Source organism: Capra hircus, chromosome 9, assembly GCF_001704415.2.
Source record: "Capra hircus breed San Clemente chromosome 9, ASM170441v1, whole genome shotgun sequence".
Lineage (NCBI taxonomy): Eukaryota > Metazoa > Chordata > Mammalia > Artiodactyla > Bovidae > Capra > Capra hircus.
Genome location: NC_030816.1, coordinates 68,737,898 through 68,757,713, shown reverse-complemented (window position 1 = coordinate 68,757,713; position 19,816 = coordinate 68,737,898). Strand labels below are relative to the sequence as shown.

The 19,816-nt window shown below is 41.8% G+C and overlaps 1 protein-coding gene across 5 annotated transcripts in view; it reads right to left on the bottom strand.

Annotated features, from left to right (window-relative positions):
- The window catches only part of UTRN (utrophin), a 556,454-nt gene that overhangs the window by 499,401 nt on the left and 37,237 nt on the right, over positions 1 to 19,816 (bottom strand). Inside the window, exon 1 of one of the 5 annotated variants that reach the window (XM_018053304.1) lies at positions 6,690 to 7,101. The exons of the other annotated variants lie outside the window; for them this stretch is intronic. Coding sequence (XP_017908793.1) covers positions 6,690 to 6,759 — 70 coding nt within the window. The 5' untranslated portion in view covers positions 6,760 to 7,101. Of the gene's footprint in view, positions 1 to 6,689; positions 7,102 to 19,816 lie in introns of those variants that run through there. 5 annotated transcript variants of the gene reach the window in all.

Here is a 19,816-nt window from a genome sequence, read left to right as displayed (position 1 = left end):
TGATGTGGAAGACATCAGAACAAAAGTTAAGAGTGATCCAGGATACTGAGAGGAACCCTGGGCATCTCTCACACACACAGAGCTTCAACAACAAGGCCATCTGATGCAGAAAGGAGGTACCACAGTCTATGACATGAGCAAAATAAAAAATAGCAGTTCTGGGACAGACTCTGCTCTGGGGCAGACCACAGCATTGCAGAAAGGGATCAGAGAAACTGACCAAGTGAGAAGGGTGCTTTCAGGAATGTAAAAAAGGATACATTTGGAAATAAAAGTGCTGTAAAGATAGAGGCAATATCATTGGCAACCTGCTGGGCTGTGGAGCAAAGATCAGCCAGTGAGTTTTCTTGAAGTACATCTGCTGTCACTGTGAGGAAAACCTCTCTAGTTTCCAGAAGGTTCCAGAACCCTCCAGCTTCATGGAAAAGTATGGGGAAAAAAAAAAAAAAGAAATGTGGGGATTATTCTTTGTTGTTAGTTGTAAAAACATCTAGTGGGAGAGCTGACTTAAGAATCCTGGTGACTTAAAAAACAGTCACAACCTAAAAGTTGGGAGGTGTGTTATATTCGGTGTGAATTTTTAGGACTTCAAGGCCAGGAGACAGCATCTCAAGTGACCCCAAGAGAACTGTTCCGAGAATGCAGGGGGAGGAGTCAGGTTATATAGAAATGTACAACAAAGGGCAAGTAGTCTGAAAAACAAAAGTATTTTTGTGAATTAAAGAAAACCAGATTATCTCAAGTTAAGGAATTTAGTGTTTTTCTATGAATGGGAAGATGCAAGAGTCTGGGCTCACTGAAATCATTCATTTTATATGCATCTCAGCTACCTGGGGCCAGGATCCCAGGTTTTTTTTCCTCAGTGCTCACCAGAGGGAGTGGTTGCAGCCCAATGGATGCCGGATCTCCTCCTTAGTTGCCCTTGAGGGCTGGAATGGCTGATGACTGTGACATCCTAGTTTATTGACACAGCAGGAAATACTCCATTTCTCACTCCCATAGGGCACAACACCCTATGAAGCTGGACATGTCACTCATAACAGTTTGCCCTTTGGTCACCTGCAGTGACAATCTCAATTCAGTGTTTCCTGTGGAGCTCTTAGGCCCTTATGCAAATCTGAAGCTGTGGGCCACTCATTAGACATGGGTATTAACTTGCATGAGTCATCTGTATATTCAGCCTGCAGCTGATACCACACAAAGATAGTCCTGCCTACTCATGGCACACCCACCCCACTCCCATGTGGGAATGAGACATAATCACCTACTGAGGGCTGGGAGTGGGGAGAAAATGAAGGATCCAGGTAATAATGAGGCAGAACCAATGCCAAAGAACTGACCTTGGGTATTTTAAATCCGCTTCAGGATTTCTAGGATGATGTAGCTGCCAAGAGATATCCAGGTGCATGCTATGTTGCTTCAGTCGTGCCCAACTCTTTGCGACCCTATGGACTACAGCCTTCCAGGCTCCTTTGTCCAAGGGATTCTCCAGGCAAGAACACTGGAGAGGGTTGCCATTTCCTTCTCCAGGGGATCTTCCTGACCCAGGAATTGTCTCCTGCATTGACCAGTGGATTCTTTCTTTACCACTAGCACCACCTGGGAAGTCCAATAACCAGGTGAGGAACAGAGAATGCAAGTAATGGTTGTCAGCCCAGAACTTATGAGCCATGGGACTTATAAACAAGATCCCTGAGCCTTGGGCCCATGGGAGTCAGTCAGCTAATTGATTTGTTGACTTAGCACCTACTCTGTTCCATGCGGTGCAGACAAGAACCAGTTCCCAGGCCCGGCAAAGTGAGGCAACTGCAGAGGGAATGTGTGGTGCCTGCTGTCACTCCCTCAGGAATCAGCCCCAATACAGGCTGGGGCCTGCAAAAGGGGAAAGGAGAGGGCAGGGGCTGCCAGACGAGGTGGGAGTGAACACGACAGAGGCAAGAAGCGCACAGCCTATGATTAAACCATCTAAGGAGTGACAGAGAACAGGGAGGAAGACGGCAGGGTGGAGCTCGGAAACAGTACCAGAAGGTACAAAAGAGAAAAACAGCGATCCAGAAAGAAGAGGAGAAGACAGCCAGGCCCGTAGTCCAGGGCTGCCCCTGACAGGAAGCAAGTTCTTCCACAGTTTGCAGGTTGGGACCACTTATGTGCCACTTCGTACAGAGTTCCACTTTCCATAAAATCTCTCTCCTCCAGAGAATGTTCATGAGTAAATCCGTCTATCTATAAAAAGATTTTAAAATGGAGCCAATAGAACAAACCTGGTTTTAAATGAGGACCGTTTAACACTAAAAATAACTTCCCTGAGGCTGCCAATTCAGTAGAGGGTTGGAACGACCCATGTTTCTATTGGAACATCAGTCTATAATTTGGTCAGTAAAAAGTGACCAATTTTAGGGCCCTCTGAACTTCAGAGTCCTTTCACATTTATTTTCATGGATGCCTGCAAAATTCTTACAGGTTAAGCTGTGTCAGTATTGCAGCCTCTTTAAAAAACGAGGTAACTTAGGTTTCATAACCCCAAGTTAGAGTTACTCCCTCAGTTGTGTCCAACTCTTTGCGACCACATGGACTATAGCCTGCCAGGCTCCTCTGTTCATGGGATTCTCTGGTCAAGAATACTGGAGTGGGTTGCCGTTTCCTTCTCCATTCATGACACCAAATTCATGCCGTGGGTGTTCTGAACCTTAGATCCAACTCCCTGCCCCAAGTATTTCCTCCCATCCCATCGTGGGCCTTCAAGAAGCAGCTCACTGGCTGTCAACAGCACTGCCTGAACCATCATGAAGCCCAAAGGTTTCAAAGTTGTTTCTCTGAGGGTAAATAATACTATATAATACTTCCTCTCTTCCTCAAAGTCACAGCCAAAAACCATATGAAACCAAAAGGAAATGCATGTTCCTCAACAGCAGTCAGGTCCCAGGTATCATGTATCCAGCTCCACCCCATCGCAGTCCCAAACTCTGGCACAAACACAAGCTGCAGAATCTTGAGGCCAGTCAGAGGTGAGCCCTTCTGCAAGAGAATGACAAAAGGCCCCGACACTTCCACTCCCCAGGGCATTAAAACCATAGCCCCAAAGGAACAAGGTGGTTATTCTTCATCTGAGTTACTAAACTGAGCCCCTCCACGCCGGAAAGAGGGGGCAGGAAAAGGAAATGAAAGCAAGTGACTCGAGGTTCTGGATTTCATATGCAAGATTAGCCAGCAACAGGTGCAGCGTTCCAGTGAAATTAAGCGTCTCCAAATGCCTCTTGTCTGCACCGCACAAAGGGCCCAGGCACAGAAACCCAACATTAGCAGCGCTGTCAGAAGTGCAAGCCATCATCATTTTCTAGCCAGTAGCATTTTTGGGGGAAAAAAAAAAAAAAATTACCAGGCAGACCACAAAATATTTCTCTGCTGACATAAGACTTCTTTCACATTATCCTCTTCTGAAACACTGTAAAATAATTTAAACGTTGGTAATCGTAAGTCATTTTTTAATGCCTGGTGACCACCACAGTGCCTGGTATGGAGTACATGGGCAGTAAACATTTACTGGATGAATGAATGAAACCAACAGGTAAATAAGATGTTGCCGTCACAAAGAACGATAACCAAAATCTCACTTTCAAAATAGTACATAAATGTATTTTTCCGCATTTCTCCAAGAAGGGAACAAAAGGCTGGAATCAGAAGCCAGGGAAAGAGATATCAATAATGAAACATATCAGGAGGTGCCAATCACCCAGCCACTGACTAAAGCCGAGAAGCCCTGTCTGCCGCCTCTTAGGATTAACAGTTCTGCACAGGCGTTCTCATTTGGAGGAGAACGAATGGGGAAAACAATCATAACCATTGAAGCAATTCACTTTTGGATTTTCCTTTCACTCAGAGTGCCATTTCATGTAACAGTTTCCACCTGCCATCACTATAGAACTTACAAAATAAATGTTGTTGCATAATCTTTCAATATGATGAAAATAATCTGCTGATGATATGTCATGGAAAATATCTTGTGCTGTATGTGACATGTATAAGAAAAATATGAGTGTGGGTAAGATGAAGTGGAAATGAAGCCATTTTACGGACTTTTAAGAACTGAAAAAAAAGTGGAGGGAAATAGCAATGAAAGTGATGAGGAATGTTATATGAATACTGTTTTAAATAAAAAGAATAATTATCAATATGAGAACATCACTGATTTATATAAGGGTTTAAATAATGATAATGATATTAATTATAAAAATTAGATTTAAGAGCACTGATAAGAATAAATCACCAAAATTATCAGGACAAGTCAGAGAACTAAGCAGTACAAATAGAAATGCAATATAATTTTATAAAATGACTATAAAGAATGACTTGATTTAATGATGCAGTTCATTCAGCTTTCTTTAAATTCATAAATTTCTCTTCTGTTTATAACTTAAGCATTCTGAATAGAATTTCTCTCACCTTTGCATATTCAATTTAAAGAATCCTTAGATTTTTTTTTCACATCATGCACAGAGTTGACTCATTGGAAAAGACTCTGATGCTGTGAGGGACTGGGGGCAGGAGGAGAAGGGGATGACCGAGGATGAGATGGCTGGATGGCATCACCGACTCAATGGACGTGAGTTTGAGTGAACTCCGGGAGTTGGTGATGGACAGGGAGGCCTGGCGTGCTGCAATTCATGAGGTCGCAAAGAGTCGGACACAACTGAGTAACTGAACTGAAATGAACACCCAAAGGTCTTAAACAAAATTCTTCACTGAGATACTAAGTGCCTAGTTAAGAACTACCTCAAACTTCAAGGAATAAACTGGAATTGCAAGTCCATTAAGAATGTGTTTGATGAACCTAGAGTCTGCCATACAGAGTGAAATGAGTCAGAAAGAGAAAAACAAATATGGTATACTAACGCATATATATGGAACCTAGAAAGATGATGCTGATGAGCCTATCTACAGGGCAGCAGTGGAGACGCAGACCCAGAACAGACTTGTGGACACAATCGGGGGAAAGAGAAGGTGGGGTGAACCGAAAGAGCAGCATGCAAAGATACACATGACCATACGTAAAATAGAGAGCCAGCGGGAATTTGCTGTATGACTCAGGGGGCTCCAACTGGGGCTCTGAGACAACCTAGAGGGGTGGGATAGGGCAGAAGGTGGGAGGGAGGTTCAAGGGGAAGGGGCCCTACGTACACCTATGGCTGATTCATATTTATGTATGGCAGAAACCAATAAGATATTATAAAACAATCATCCTTCAATTAAAAATAAATAAATTTTAAAATGTTTAAAAAAATAAACAAAAGGACAATCAAATTAAATAAAAAAGAATGTCTTTGGTTTTCAAGCGAGGCCTTTTCATTCATTCCTTCACCCACTCATTCCCTCATCTATAAGGATCTATCACCCCTACGGGTCAGGCGTTGTGCAAAGCACTATGGACACACCAGTAAACATGAAATGCCCTGATGGAGATGACAGTCTGGGGACCTCTCAGCAACAAAGCAAACAAGCAATCAGCATTGTGACAAGTGAGCTGAAGCAAGCAACAGGATGGATGGTAGGAATAACAGGACGAATCTACTTCAGACGGGGAGTCAGGGTGGGCATCTCGGAAAAGGTGCAATTTAATCCATCACCCAATTATAGTCAAAGGGGCTAGCCAAGAGCTGGGGAAGGTATCCAGGCATAGGAAAGAGCCTGTACAGAGGCTGTTTCCAGAGTTGCAAGCTGGCCACGGCTAAGGCGATGGGCAGCGACAGAGGAGGCTCATTAATAAATACACAAACAGCATCTCACCACATAATTCACCCAACACGCCTTTTCCCTTCAGCCTGGAATTCCTGTCTTCCACACTCTCTGCCATCTCGCAGGTGCCTCCTCTGGGAAACATCCCCTGACTCTCCAAAGAAGAGTCAAACTCCAGAAATGAATCCCTTCTAGTCCATGGTCCCACCAGGCCTAGTACTCGCCACTATTACACTCCTTAGCAACTGGCCCTGAGTCATTCTCCAAAAGCCACTAAGCACAGGTCTTGCTTTATTTGTCTCTATTTCTCAACAGTCTATCATGGAATTCGGCACCAGCAGACATGCAATAAATGACAAGTGAGTCAGCGAACAAATCGAGAGAGGGATGGCCAAATGAAGCGAGCACAGGATGGCCGCTCATGCCAATTCATTACTCAGCCTTGGAGCTTTGGAATAGCACCACACCACGGTTTTAGCTGATTAACCCATTTATAGTCTGGGGGTGGGGGGGTGCGGGGAGGGCGGAGATTTCTATCCCTTTATGATTTCCATACAACAAACACTTTGGGACAAATCTCCTGGCATCACAGACAAATGATGGATAATTTTCAGGGTGTCATTAGATACAGACTCCAATCCATCCATATCAACATGCGTAAAGTGCCAGGTTTGGTATTAAGCTCAAGGGCTGACAGCGGTTCTGTTCTGCCCTGGAAGGTCTACAGCACTAGCAAGCAGAGCAAAATCCTGTTTCCAAAATACTGTAAACTAACTTCTTTCATAATAGTTTTACAAGAAAATGGTGGTCAAAAAATTCCAAGGTCACCCACAGGACAAAATGATTTAGAATCTGTTACTCAGTCATTTTTACACTATTTCTTGGCTTAATGAGTCCTGCCGAGGTTTCCTTTCTACAAACAACGCACAAAAGTTTAATGGCCACTGTAAGTTCTTTACCTGCCTGTGACCCTCCATCGTCCCCATGTGTAGAAGCGGATGTCACTTCCATTTCCTGCTGGCTCAGCATGTCCTCCAAAGGTAGTTAAGTTTCACAAGCCAACCGTGCATGTTTCCTGAAGTCACAAAGATGTGTGTACCCCTCGGCTGGAGAGTGTGCTTTGCTGGAGTCAAATTTTAAATGAGGGCCAAACAGTATGAGAATCGTGGGGAGAAGAGTCCCTCCCCAACTGGCCTGACCAGAATGGTTGCATTCCTGCCCTGTGCTCAGCCCAATCCCCTTCTGCTCCGTCTGAGCCTCTGCCAGGCTGTGGAGCCTGTTGCGTTAAAACCCAGAAGAATGAACAACACTTATTTGCCCAGGACTAGCCAGGTAAGGAAGGTGTGTATCTTTACAAACACAAAGGAGCGTAGCACCTCCTCAATTCTCTTTAGGTTTTTCTTACATTTGTGCCAAATGAAAACATGGGTGAAGAATAACGTTTAGGAATTAAATGATAAAAAATGTTAAGGGTCCAGCTCTCTCAAGAAAGCTGGTTCTCATAAATTTTATAATCAATTTTTCAACCTATATACTTGAAACAAATTTCTAAAGCTTTTAGAGGTGGAGCCATTAATACACGAAATAATACATGCCATCAAGCTAAAAGGTAAACTCGGCCTCTTCAACCAGAAGTAAAAACACTACCAAGTGAAATACAAACTGTATCTTTTTGCCAACCTCACCACAGAGTCTCAGCTCACTTCGTTCCCAATCACTGCCCTCATTCAGGTTTTGCATGGGCCAAGTTCCACCCTCAGACAACACCCCGGCGTCAACTGAAATGTGGCTTCCTTAGGAGGCCTTCCCACCACTAGAGCCCTCCCAGGTCCAGTGAAGCCCCCTCGTGACGCACTATCACAGCATTGCAGGACATTCTGATGCCCTAGAGTTGCAATTACACAGCTCTGTATATTCTGCAGTGTGGTGTCTGTTTCTTCTCCTAGTCTGCACACTGCAAAAGCCGGGTACCATCACCGTGTGTGTTCACCGGCTTTGTTGACCATGGCAAGTACAGTGCCCAGCCTAGAGGGCACTCCACAAAGAGTTATTCCCATTTAAACTGTTGTCCCTGTAGAAATACTCAACATGAATATCATACGATACAGCTTATAGATGGAATCTAAAAAAAATGGTACAAATGAACTTTCTTACAAAACAGAAAAAGAGTCACAGATGTAGAAACCAAACTTATGTTACCAAGGGGGACCGTGGGGGGAGAGGTAAATTGTGAGACTTGGATTGACATATACACACTACTAGATATAAAATAGGACCTACTGTATAGCCCAGGGAACTCTATTCAATACTCTGTAATGACTGTATGGGAAAAGAATCGAAAAAGGAGTAGACATTATGTGCATATAACTGATTCACTTTGCTGCACAGCAGAAACATTGTGAATCGACTATACTCCAATAAAAATTAAGTTAAAATACTTTTCATGACATACTGCTGTTACTGCCAAAGCTCTAAGGAAATAGATGTTCGTCTTAAATAATCACCATCATCCAAGGTGATTACAATGTCAAGGGTCCCCGAACTCGCACAGGGGAAAAAAAAAAAAAAGAGATATCCTCACCCACTTCTTCCATCCAAGTACTAACCAGGCCCAACCCTGCTTTGCTTTCAAGATCAGACGAGATCAGGCGCGTTCAGAGTGGTGCAGCCGTAGACTCTTCAACCCACTTGTAACAGAAATTTGCATCTCTAACTAGGCAACCCACTCCAGTATTCTTGCCTGGAGAATCCCATGGACAGAGGAGCCTGGTGGGCTACAGTCCACAGGATCGCAAAGAGTCGGAGAGGACTGAGCGACTTCACTCATTCACTCACTAAGAAGTTAGATCACAAAACACACTCTTAGGAGTATCTTTGGCAGGATCACCAACAAAAATCACAGCCATTTTTACATTACATTATAGCTGGAAATCATTTGGTTCATAATCACTTCAGAACAGACCAGACTAGACTAGAATAAAAGTTACTGAATCCACTGTTGGAACTTGTCATTCCAATGCATTAATATAAAAAAAATTGCTCTATCACAGGTTTTTTCAGCATTTTGTAACAGAATTTCAGTATGAATTGTTTTTCTTTGTAATGCCAAATATTTTATTCTATATGCATTTAAAAACATTTGTCTTGATTCACCTGCCAAAGGAGTCCAGAGGTAAAACAGGAAAGGATGTGTGATAAACAATAAAAACCTTAATCTCTATCATTATCAAAAGATATAAACATTTGATGTACTGAGAAACACTTCTTTTTTTGTTTTGTTTTGGTTTTGGCCACACCACACAGCTTGCAAGATAATCCCTCAAGTAGAGACTGAACCTCACCCTTGGTAGTGAAAGCATGGAGTCTTAACCACTAGACTACTGGGGAATTCCCAGGAAACACTTATATTCTGTTTTCAATGGGTTGAACATAAATTTACTCACTGAGGAAATGAATAAAACATTTCCAAAAGAAAGACAATTTAAAATTAGCAGAATTATTAAACCAAGAAGTTACTTTTTATGATAAATAAAAATATGTATTTCAATAGTTTTAGTATAAAATAACTTTTAAACAGGTGGCACTAGTGGTAAAGAACCTGCCTGTCAATCCAGGAGGCATAAGAGATACGGGTTCAATCCCTCAGTCTGGAAGATCCCCTGGAGGAAGAAATGGCAACCCACTCCAATATTTTTGCCTGGAGAATCCCATGGACAGAGGAGCCTGAAGAGTTATAGTCCACGGAATCACAAAAAGTCAGACAGGACTGAAGTGACAAAGCACACACACAGCTTTTAAAGAAGGAACTCTCAAAGGACGTTCATAGGTTTTAATAGTCACTGTACAATTCAACGGGTTCAACTAACAGATATCTTCAACATGCTATTTTTGTGATATATAACTGACATATAATATTAGCTTTAAGTGTACAGCACAAATAATTGATGTATGTATGTACTACAAAATGATAACCACAATAAGAACATCAGTTAACATCCATCACCACACATAGTTACAATTCTTTTTCTTGTGATGAGAATTTTAAGATTTACGCTCTTACTAACTTTCAAATATGCAATATAGTATTGCTAACTGTAGTCACTCCACTGTACATTAAATCACTAGAATTTATTTTTGTAGCTTTTAAACACCTTTACCAATCTATCCCTCCCCCAACACCCTGCCCCTCTGCAATCACCAATCTGTTCTCTGTATCTTTGAGTTCAGGTGGGGTTTTTTTTCTTTTTTTTAGATTCCACATATAAGTGAGATCATGCAACACTTGTGCCCCCTTGTTTGACTTATTTCACTTAGAACAAGGCCTTCAAAGTATACCCATGTTGTGACAAGTGGCAGGATTGTGTGTGTGTTTGTGTGTGTGTGTGTGTGTGTTTACATCTTTGTCAGTAGACATTTATTTGTTTCTGTGTCTTGGCTATTATCAAAAATAATACAAAGAACATGGGAGTGCAGATACCTCTTGGAGACAGAGATTTCATTTCCTTTGGATATATACCCAGAAGCGGAATTGCTAGATCACACTGTAGCTCTATTTTTAATTTTTTCAGGACCTTCTATATTGTTTTCCATACTGGCTGTACCAATTTGCATTCCCACCAACAGTGCAGAAGGGTTCCCTTTGCCCCACATTATTGCCAACACTTATTATTTGGTTTTTTTTGACAACAGTCATTCCAACAGGTGTGAGATGATATCTCATTGTGGTTCTGATTTGCATTTCCCTGATAATTAGTGATGTCAGCTCCTTTTTTTTAACATATTCTTGATAATGATGAAACTTCTCCAGATTTTTTCCAGAAAGACTCATTTTTGAGTCACTAAGCCCCTGGGGTTTGCAAAGCACAGATACTAGGCAGGTAGGATTACAAAGGCTTCCCTGATAGCTCAGTTGGTAAAGAATCCATCTGCAATGCAGGCAACCCTAGTTTTATTCCTGGGTCAGGAAGATCCACTGGAGAAGGGATAGGCTACCTTCTCCAGTATTTGGGGGCTTCCCTTGTGGCTCAGCTAGTAAAGAATCTGCCTGCAATAGGCCCATGGGATCACAAAGAGTCAGACACAACTGAGCGACTTTCACTTTCACGTTTCAGGATTACAAAACATACCACATTCTAATTGCTACCAGGAGCTTCCATAGTAACAGCTGAGGTTTACCCCATCTTGCTTCTGGAACAGCTCTATGAGAATAGGCACATACCCTCCAGGAGAAGTAATCATTAACACCCTTGCTGTGAGTTCCTTTAATCAGCCAACCATTAATACCCACAACACTCCAATAAAAAAGGAGCTCCAGGAGATGCCAAGCCTAGATGGAGTTAGAAGGCCAGTGAACAACATTCAGGGGCTGGATCAGAGGGAAAAAGTTCAGAGAAGGTACAAACATCCAATTTTGCACAAACCTTGATGACAGCCAGCAGATCTCTGCCACATTGTAAAAACTGCTCTGGAAGACTTAATACCACAGCATTTCTTTCACATAAACCAAAAGGAAAGTAAGAGGAAAGAACTGGTGCTCACACCTCTACTCTCTTCCCCCTCCTCTTGTTTCCCCTCTCTCTCACCCTATCTCTGTTTGTGCTAAAACTGAAGACTTCAAGCCCAAGATCTGCCTATATTAATCCACAGGTGTATGTCACATCTCTCAAGAAATTAACAAAACCCCTGGGCTTCCCCGGTGGCTCAGACAGTAAAAGAATCTGCCTGCAATGTAGGAGACCTAGGTTCAATTCCTGGGTCAGGAAAATTCCCTGGAAAGGGAATGGCAACCCACTCCAGGATTCTTGTCTGAAAAATCCCATGGACAAAGGAGCCTGGAGGGCTCCATGGGGTCCATGGGGTCGCAAGGAGACGGACACAACTGAGTGACTAACACACACACCACAGTAAATATAAACTTAGAATCCTTCAAGAAGTCCACAGACCCCACCCTTAAACATACGAATATTTCCTGGAAAGCTGTCTCTTTTCAGATACAAATTCATAGACAACCACCAAGAACAGAATGAGATTTGAAGGAAAGTAACCAAGACATTTTCCTGCGGTCCAGGCAGCCCAGAGAAGCAGAAAGATTACTGTGTCTGGGGCTACTGTGTAAGCCACGGAAAGTCATTTCCCGGGTCCTTGAATGAATTTGGACAATCATCATGGAACAGATGTGGACGAGATGGCCCCTTAAAGCATCTTCCAGCTCTGACATTCTGCGGAGGCCCATGTTTTCACAACAGCCATTCACAGTTATTAAATGAAGAGCTGAAGGAGGCCGTTTAACTCTAAAAAATGGTTTCTAAGTCCAGAAATGCTGGAAAGAGTCCACTTCGGCTGGAAGGTCTGCAGGCTCTCACTGTTCATTTAAAATGTTCCAATGCTCACATTTGTATTCCATTACAACCACAACTTGTGAAATGTCTAACAGAAAATCTTCCCACCATCACTGGCAATATGGAAAGTTCGTGGTGGTAACGTGAGGAGAAGCCTGTCTCAAAATAATCTGCATCTTTGCAGTTCACATGCACAATAAGGGATTTCAAAAGCCACAAAGCTTGCCAAGCCTGGCAGAAGGTATAGAAAATGGTAGGATAACCATACCTAACTTGGCAAGAAATTGGGTGCTGAAAAAAGACAGCTATTAAAAAAATTTAGGGGACCATACTACTTCCGGGATTGCCAAAAAGTAATATTGTGCCACATTTCCTATCCTGTCAATAATTTTTTTCAACAAAATGATTTCTGAAGTAAATCTCTCATTACATGTTTTTCCATTTTTACCAAGGTAATAAATGCACATGGTTTTTTAAATCAAATAGGACTGCAACAAAATGCAGTAGTCCTGCTTCAGTTTTACTTCCATGAGGCTGCCCCCCTTTCATCTGTTATCTATTTATTCTGACATTCATTTACCCATTTCTAAATACTGTGCTTGGGACTTCCCTGGTGGTCCAACCGCTAAGACTCCAGACTCCCAATCAAGGGGCTAGGGTTCAGTCCCTGATCAGGGAACCAGATCCCACACGCCACAACTAAAAAGATCCCGCATGCCTCAAAAAAGACCCGATGCAGCCAAATGAATAAATCAATATTAAATAAAAAAATTATAATGTTGAAGAGGTCTGATCCAGATAAAAAATTAAACATTCATTAAAAAAAAATACTATGCTTACACTATTTTCTGACTGTCAGACATGATTTACAGAGTTTCCATATAACTTACATTCACTCTCCCAATTTCTAATGTCATATTTTTAATTTCCAAGATCTCTTATTCTCTGAATCTAATTTTTATAGCATTTTCTTGTTTCAAAGATGCAATTATTTTCCCACATCTCTGATATATATAATATCAGGTATCATTTTTCTCTGGTTCCCCTAAATTCCTTTTTCCTGGTGTTCGGGTGTGGCTGTAATGACAGAGGCTCCCCTCCAACATCCAACTTCTGGCATCCTCTCGCATTTCAAAACAAGGCAGTCAACGGCTCAAGTTCTATGAGCTTGGGTGTCACCTACCAACTCCTGGGCTCAAAGTAGGTCACCCAGTTCCATGCTGTGACATCACTATACTCCAAAGGCTTCCTAGTGGCTCAGGTGGTAAAGAATCTGTCTGCAATGCAGGAGACCCAGGTTCAGTCCCTGGATAGGGAAGATCCCCCTGGAGAAGGGAATGGCAACCCACTCCAGTATTCTTGCCTGGAGAATTCCATGGACAGAGGAGCCTGGCAGGCTACAGTCGATGGGGTCGCAAAGAGCTGGACACAACTGAGTGATTAACACTTTCACACTTTCATACTATACTCCCAACAAAAGCATTCTCTGGTTTGGGCTGGGATAGCTTCAAGAATTCTGATGTCCCTTCCTTTTCCTGATGTCAAACCGGAACCTCACCATCTCCGTGAAATGTATAAATGTCTGTTCTCCTGTGTGGGAAGGGATGAAGAGGGAAAGACCTGAGAGATAAAGTACACTGTTTACCGTTTTTAGCCCCAAACTCCCTCCGCTTCCCCTGACCCAGCCTCAGACAGTCCTGGTGACTCTAAGTCAGGCGCCTGCCAAGTCTGGGAGGTGCATCAGGCCACCTCTGCCTGCCAACACGCTCCCATGGTCCCCCGGGCAGTTCCCACCACTCTGCCATCATGTTCCTCAACCACACACAGCTACCTTGTCTCCACTTTCCTTTGGCCATGTAAGTTTATTCCTTTGGGGGATTTTGCTCTAACTCAACTGCTATGACAGCAACAGCAAAAATAGGCACATATGGACTCTTTCACTTTTAACCACAAGTTCTGCTTTCTTCAGTTTATCCTTAGGAAGGCTGCTTCCCCAGAGCGGGGCATTGGTTGCACATGGCAGTAAGAGGCAAGTAAGACCTGGTTCTTCCAGTCCCAAATTCTAAAAGACAATCCTGCTGAATATTTTAGGGTCAAACCAGATTTTGTACAGGAATACCTGTCACATCAGATGTAACTGTCCTTTACTCATTCTCTTCACGACTGGGCCCAGTTTAGAACTGGAATTCAATATTTACAGTACAACACAGTGACTTCATACATAACGAAATTTAACAGTTATAGGAGGAGAAGGGGATGACAGAGGATGAGATGGTTGGATGGCATTACCAACTCAATGGACACGAGTCTGAGCAAACTCTGGGAGATGGTGAAGGTCAGGAAAGCCTGGTGTGCTGTAGTCCATGGGGTCACAAAGAGTCAGACATGACTTAGCAACTGAACAACAAACAGTCACAGTATAAAATTACATCTCTTTCTTTTATCTTCAAATATGAAAATTTACGCTTAGTAATTCAATACAGCCAAATTATAGCTGCTATTTGGGGACCTCAAAGCAGGCTGACTGGTATGTGCTGAAAATACTAAACTGCCTTAACAAAAATTAAATAAATTCAAATGAATTTTATCTCTGAAAAATATATGCTAAAATAAACACAGAAATTCAAAGCCCATATTTACTAAAGAAAAAATTCTATAACCATATCAAGTATATTATTAATACTGAAAGAGAAAACACCCAATGTAAGATGTTGCTATAACCCAGATGCTAACTGTCTCAAAGAACTGACTATAAGCTTTCAAACACAGACAGCATTTCCCATAATTTCTCAATACTTTACTTTTGGACTAGAAAGAATTTCACAGCTAGATGTCAATATCCCCTATAAAATCCAACAAAAAGAAAGAAGAAACTTCTCAAGCCAAGAAAGTAAAGATTTTCAGCATATTCATAAAATTGCAAACCTTTACCCAAAACACTTTGTTTAGAAGCCAATCTGATTAAGACACCGAAAGTCATGGAAGCTCGCAGAAAATATTTTACCAATATTGTGATATTTCTTTAATGTATCACAAAAAGATGCTAAGTAAAGAAATGTAATAATAGGTTCTTTCCTTTATTCCCTTTAAAACTTTATGTGTTTCTGAGATAGATGAAGTTAAAAATTAAGGTAATTACTATTAAGTGACTTCAAACTTGAAAGCAAAATATGTATTAATATTGTGCTCCACGGATTCTGACCCAGGAATATTTAATAACTCTAACATTCAAAACAGAGGATCTCAAAAATATATTTCTTTGCTCTTTTCCATCATATCATTAGAATGGGAGGATCATTTTGCTCTCATTCAAACAATAATAGTTATATCAATTATAATAATTACTCTTGAAAAGAGGAGTAAAGATGAAGATACTAAAATATTTACAAATACTATTTATAGTATTTAATCTTAAATTTGCCTGGTAGTCATGACAATTTAATGGCCTACTGAAGTAAGTATAATTGATCCAATCTCACCAAATTTAAGAATTACTAAGAACTACCTTTCTTGTGCTTTTGCTACATAAATGTGGAAATTAGTCCTTGAGTTCCTAGGCAAGCCAAAACAGTGCCACTCTCTACATCTAAACAGAATTCACCTTCTAAAATATCAAAATCAAACACTCCCTACATTTTCCTACAAACCTAAGGTATTCTACATATTAATCCATTATACAAGTATCAAGTCCCTAAATGCCAAGCATCATTCTAGGCAGTGACATAAAACGGTCCGTGAAATCCTTTTTCTTTTTCTCCAACACTCAGCATACCAAAATATCAGTCTCACCTACTGGGTCTCTGTGTGGGAAACATTTCTGAGATTTGTTCATTTCCAATACCTAATAAGGAAAGATAGAAGCCCTTCATGATGAGTCACAACAATGTTTCTGGTGGCTGAAATAAATTCCTGCCCCACAAAGTTATCTGCAGGGTCTAGTCAAGGCTATGGTTTTTCCAGGAGTCATGTATGGATGTGAGAGTTGGACTGTGAAGAAGGCTGAGCACCGAAGAATTGATGCTTTTGAACTGTGGTGTTGGAGAAGACTCTTGAGAGTCCCTTGGACTGCAAGGAGATCCAACCAGTCCATTCTGAAGGAGATCAGCACTGGGATTTCTTTGGAAGGAATGATGCTAAAGCTGAAACTCCAGTACTTGGGCCACCTCATGCGAAGAGTTGACTCATTGGAAAAGACTCTGATGCTGGGAGGGATTGGGGGCAGGAGAAGGAGACGACAGAGGATGAGATGGCTGGATGGCATCACTGACTCAACGGACGTGAGTCTGAGTGAACTCTAGGAGTTGGTGATGGACAGGGAGGCCTGGCGTGCTGCAATTCATGGGGTCACAAAGAGTCTGACACGACTGAGTGACTGAACTAACTAACTAACTAACTAACCGTGAAAGGCCACTCACAGACTTTTGGGGATCGGTTGACCCAGGTTTCCAGATAAGTTAAGTGAAGTGAAGCCGCTCAGTCATGTCCGACTCTTTGCAACCCCATGGACTGTAGCCTACCAGGCTCCTCCTTCCATGGGATTCTCCAGGCAAGAGTACTGGGGTGGGTTGCCATTTCCTTCTCCAGGGGATCTTCCCAACCCAGGGACCGAACCCGGGTCTCCTGCATTCCAGGCAGATGCTTTAACCTCTGAGCCACCAGGGAAGTCCCAATGAGAGACAGTAAATTCCACAGACACACTTGCTGGGTGCTCACTAACGCAGGACACAGTTCAGGAAGTCACACAGATGTTGGTCACAGAAACGTCTAGACCATTCAACTCTCCACCTAAACAGAGACAGCCAAATCCCTAACAAAGGCCCATTTTGTTCCATGCCACAGAACTAGGTTCCATTTTTTAAATTACAGTTGACCGCTGAGCAAGGCGAGAGTTGATCCAAGTATAATTTTATAGCTGTCCTGCCATGTCCGTGGTTCCTCCTTAGGTAGGGATTCAATCAACCAGGCAGTCAGGTAGCACTGTAGTATTTACTATTAAAAATACCCATGTATATAAGTGGCCCCCTCAAACAGTTCAAACTAGCATTGTCCAAGGGTCAACCATATATCGTTTTTGGATTTTCTTGTAGTAAAATAACTTTGGATGGGCTTATTATGATTATTATTTGCTTGGAGTTAAATACTAAGCACTGAGAAGTACTACAGGGTAGTGATATGGACTGCGGCACAGCTACTTGGATTTAAATTCCAGCTGTGCCACACACTACCTGTGCTATGTTGGGTAAGTTACTTAACCATTCAGTTCCTTGATTTTGTCACTGTAAAATGGGAATAACGAAAGTGCCATTTTCATAGTGTTGTTGTGAGAAATAAATAAATTCATATGTGTGTGTGTCCGTCTGTATATATATATACATGGATATTTGAGTCAATAAGTAATATTAAAACAGTTGAACAGTGGCTGGCAGAGGAAGCATGCAAAAACCATTAAGCTACTCTCCTTGTTACTGCAATGCTTCTTATCCAACAAACGTTTTTACATGCATTTCAGATTAAAGTTAAGTAACATGTGCAAATGTATTTAATATGATGAGGGAGAGATTATTTAAAATTATCAGCTGATGCCAAACATCTGCACCCATACAGCTGTTCATACACAGCAAGCTCATGTGAGTGCTTTCAACCAACACTTTCTCCTCCTCATCCCCATCAGCAGAAAAAGGCCATTAGAGAATATGGTAAATAAAGCCGGAGTACCATCTATCTTGGAGTAGAGAAAATACTTAACAGATTCTAAAAAGCTGACTCCAGTGAATGTTCCCAGTATTAAATGAGGCTTATGTGAGTCCAGCATCAACCTAAATGCTAATATTTAACACCCAGACTGAAAGGAAGGGCTGAAAAACAGAGTGGTTATGCTAATTGTTTTGATGAATGTTTTTACACTAATTTGTTTTGATTAATGTTCTTGACTCAGTAATCCTACCTATGAGAAACTGTCCTTTGCTCTAGGACGCACCCTCTCACCTTACTTAATACACTTCCTCACTCTCTTGCTCTCCCCTTTTCCCTACACTGCAAAGCCCAACCAGAACATCCCACTGTGTGACCATCAGGCATGTGCCAACCAACATAGTGGCCGGAAACATAGGTCAGAGTCCATTCGGCCAGACCTGGGAAACCTGGATCAACAGAGGTGCCCCCTGTCTCACTCCACAGCCTACCAAAAGTCAAAAGCAAGGATGCAGAGGGGAAGGGAGAGTAGGAATAAAGACAGAAAATAACAATAATAATAACAGCAGCAAAGCAAGAGCCTCTAACAGAATTCACCACTCTTAATTCATTTAATCCTCACAGCAACTCTCCAGATTCACTAAAACTTAGTAGAATCATTCTTTTCCTTCTACTTAATCCCCAGATTTAACATTTTTTAAATTTTTCTTTAAATAAAGTGGAAGTGTTAGTCACTCAGTCATGTCTGACTCTGCGACACCATGAACTACATAGCCTGCCAGGCTTCCTCCAGGCAAGAATACTGGAGTGGGTTGCCATTTCCTTCTCCAGGGGATCTTCCAGACCCAGGGATCGAACACAGGTCTTCTGCACTGCAGGCAGTTTCTTTACCATCTGAGCCATCAGTGAAGTTTCTTTAAAAAACTTGGGACCAAAAATTGAAGACAGATGCAATGTCTCAAATAAATCTCATGATATATAAAATCCTACAGGAAAACCTACCAGGCTCCCTTATTTATACAAATGATGACATGAAAACAAGAAGCAGGATATGAGTGACCCAAGTTACTCTTAAGAAACAATTATCTAAATCTCTAGGACCAAGTGAATGTCTCATAAAACAAACAACTGAAAGCATTATCAAGAAATCCTTGAGTGTCAAGGTCTCTGCCAAAGGAAACATGTTAAGTGCAAAAGCTGTGGTACTCCCAGAACAAGCACTCCCAAGGAAAAGATGTTATGGATAGGAACACCTTGGGACATGACATCATATAGGTGAAAGACAAAGACATGTGGCTTCATTTAGAAAATTACAAAAGAACATTCGGGGGGGGGGGGGGAGTCTGATCAAATATCGTACAAATTCACTTTATTTCAAAAAGATACCAAGCAAGTCTGTCTTTTTACTATTTTTTTCAATAGAGATGATACAAGAATTAAACTAGCTAACCATGTATTTCTTGTATCTTCTAAAGAAACCTACAGGTGTGAGAAAGAAGGAATATCCTGCTACTGCTACTGCTGCTAAGTCGCTTCAGTCGTGTCCGACTCTGTGCAACCCCATAGACAGCAGCCCACCATGCTCCCCCGTCCCTGGGATTCTCCAGGCAAGAACACTGGAGTGGGTTGCCATTTCCTTCTCAATGCATGAAAGTGAAAAGTGAAAGTGAAGTTGCTCAGTCGTGTCCAACTTCGAGACTCCATGGACTGCAGCCTACCAGGCTCCTCCATCCATGGGATTTTCCAGGCAAGAGTACTGGAGTGGGTTGCCATTGCCTTCTCCGAAGGAATATCCTGAAGGGAGATAATTCCTCTAAGAACTGGGCGTGGCAAAGAAGTCCTGAGCACGGCATCATTAGCAGAGTTGTGTGGCCTTATAACAGTTGCCAAGTGTTTTCAGGATGTATTATAGAGCAATAAAATCCTAACAGCAAAATGCCTAAGCCAAAAATGAAACTCAGAAAAAAACAGGTAGTAGGTCAAAAGATGGTAAAACAAGGATTTGAGGTTTGTTTAAAAAAAAAAAAAAAAAATTTAATTCCCATCTGGAAGCTATT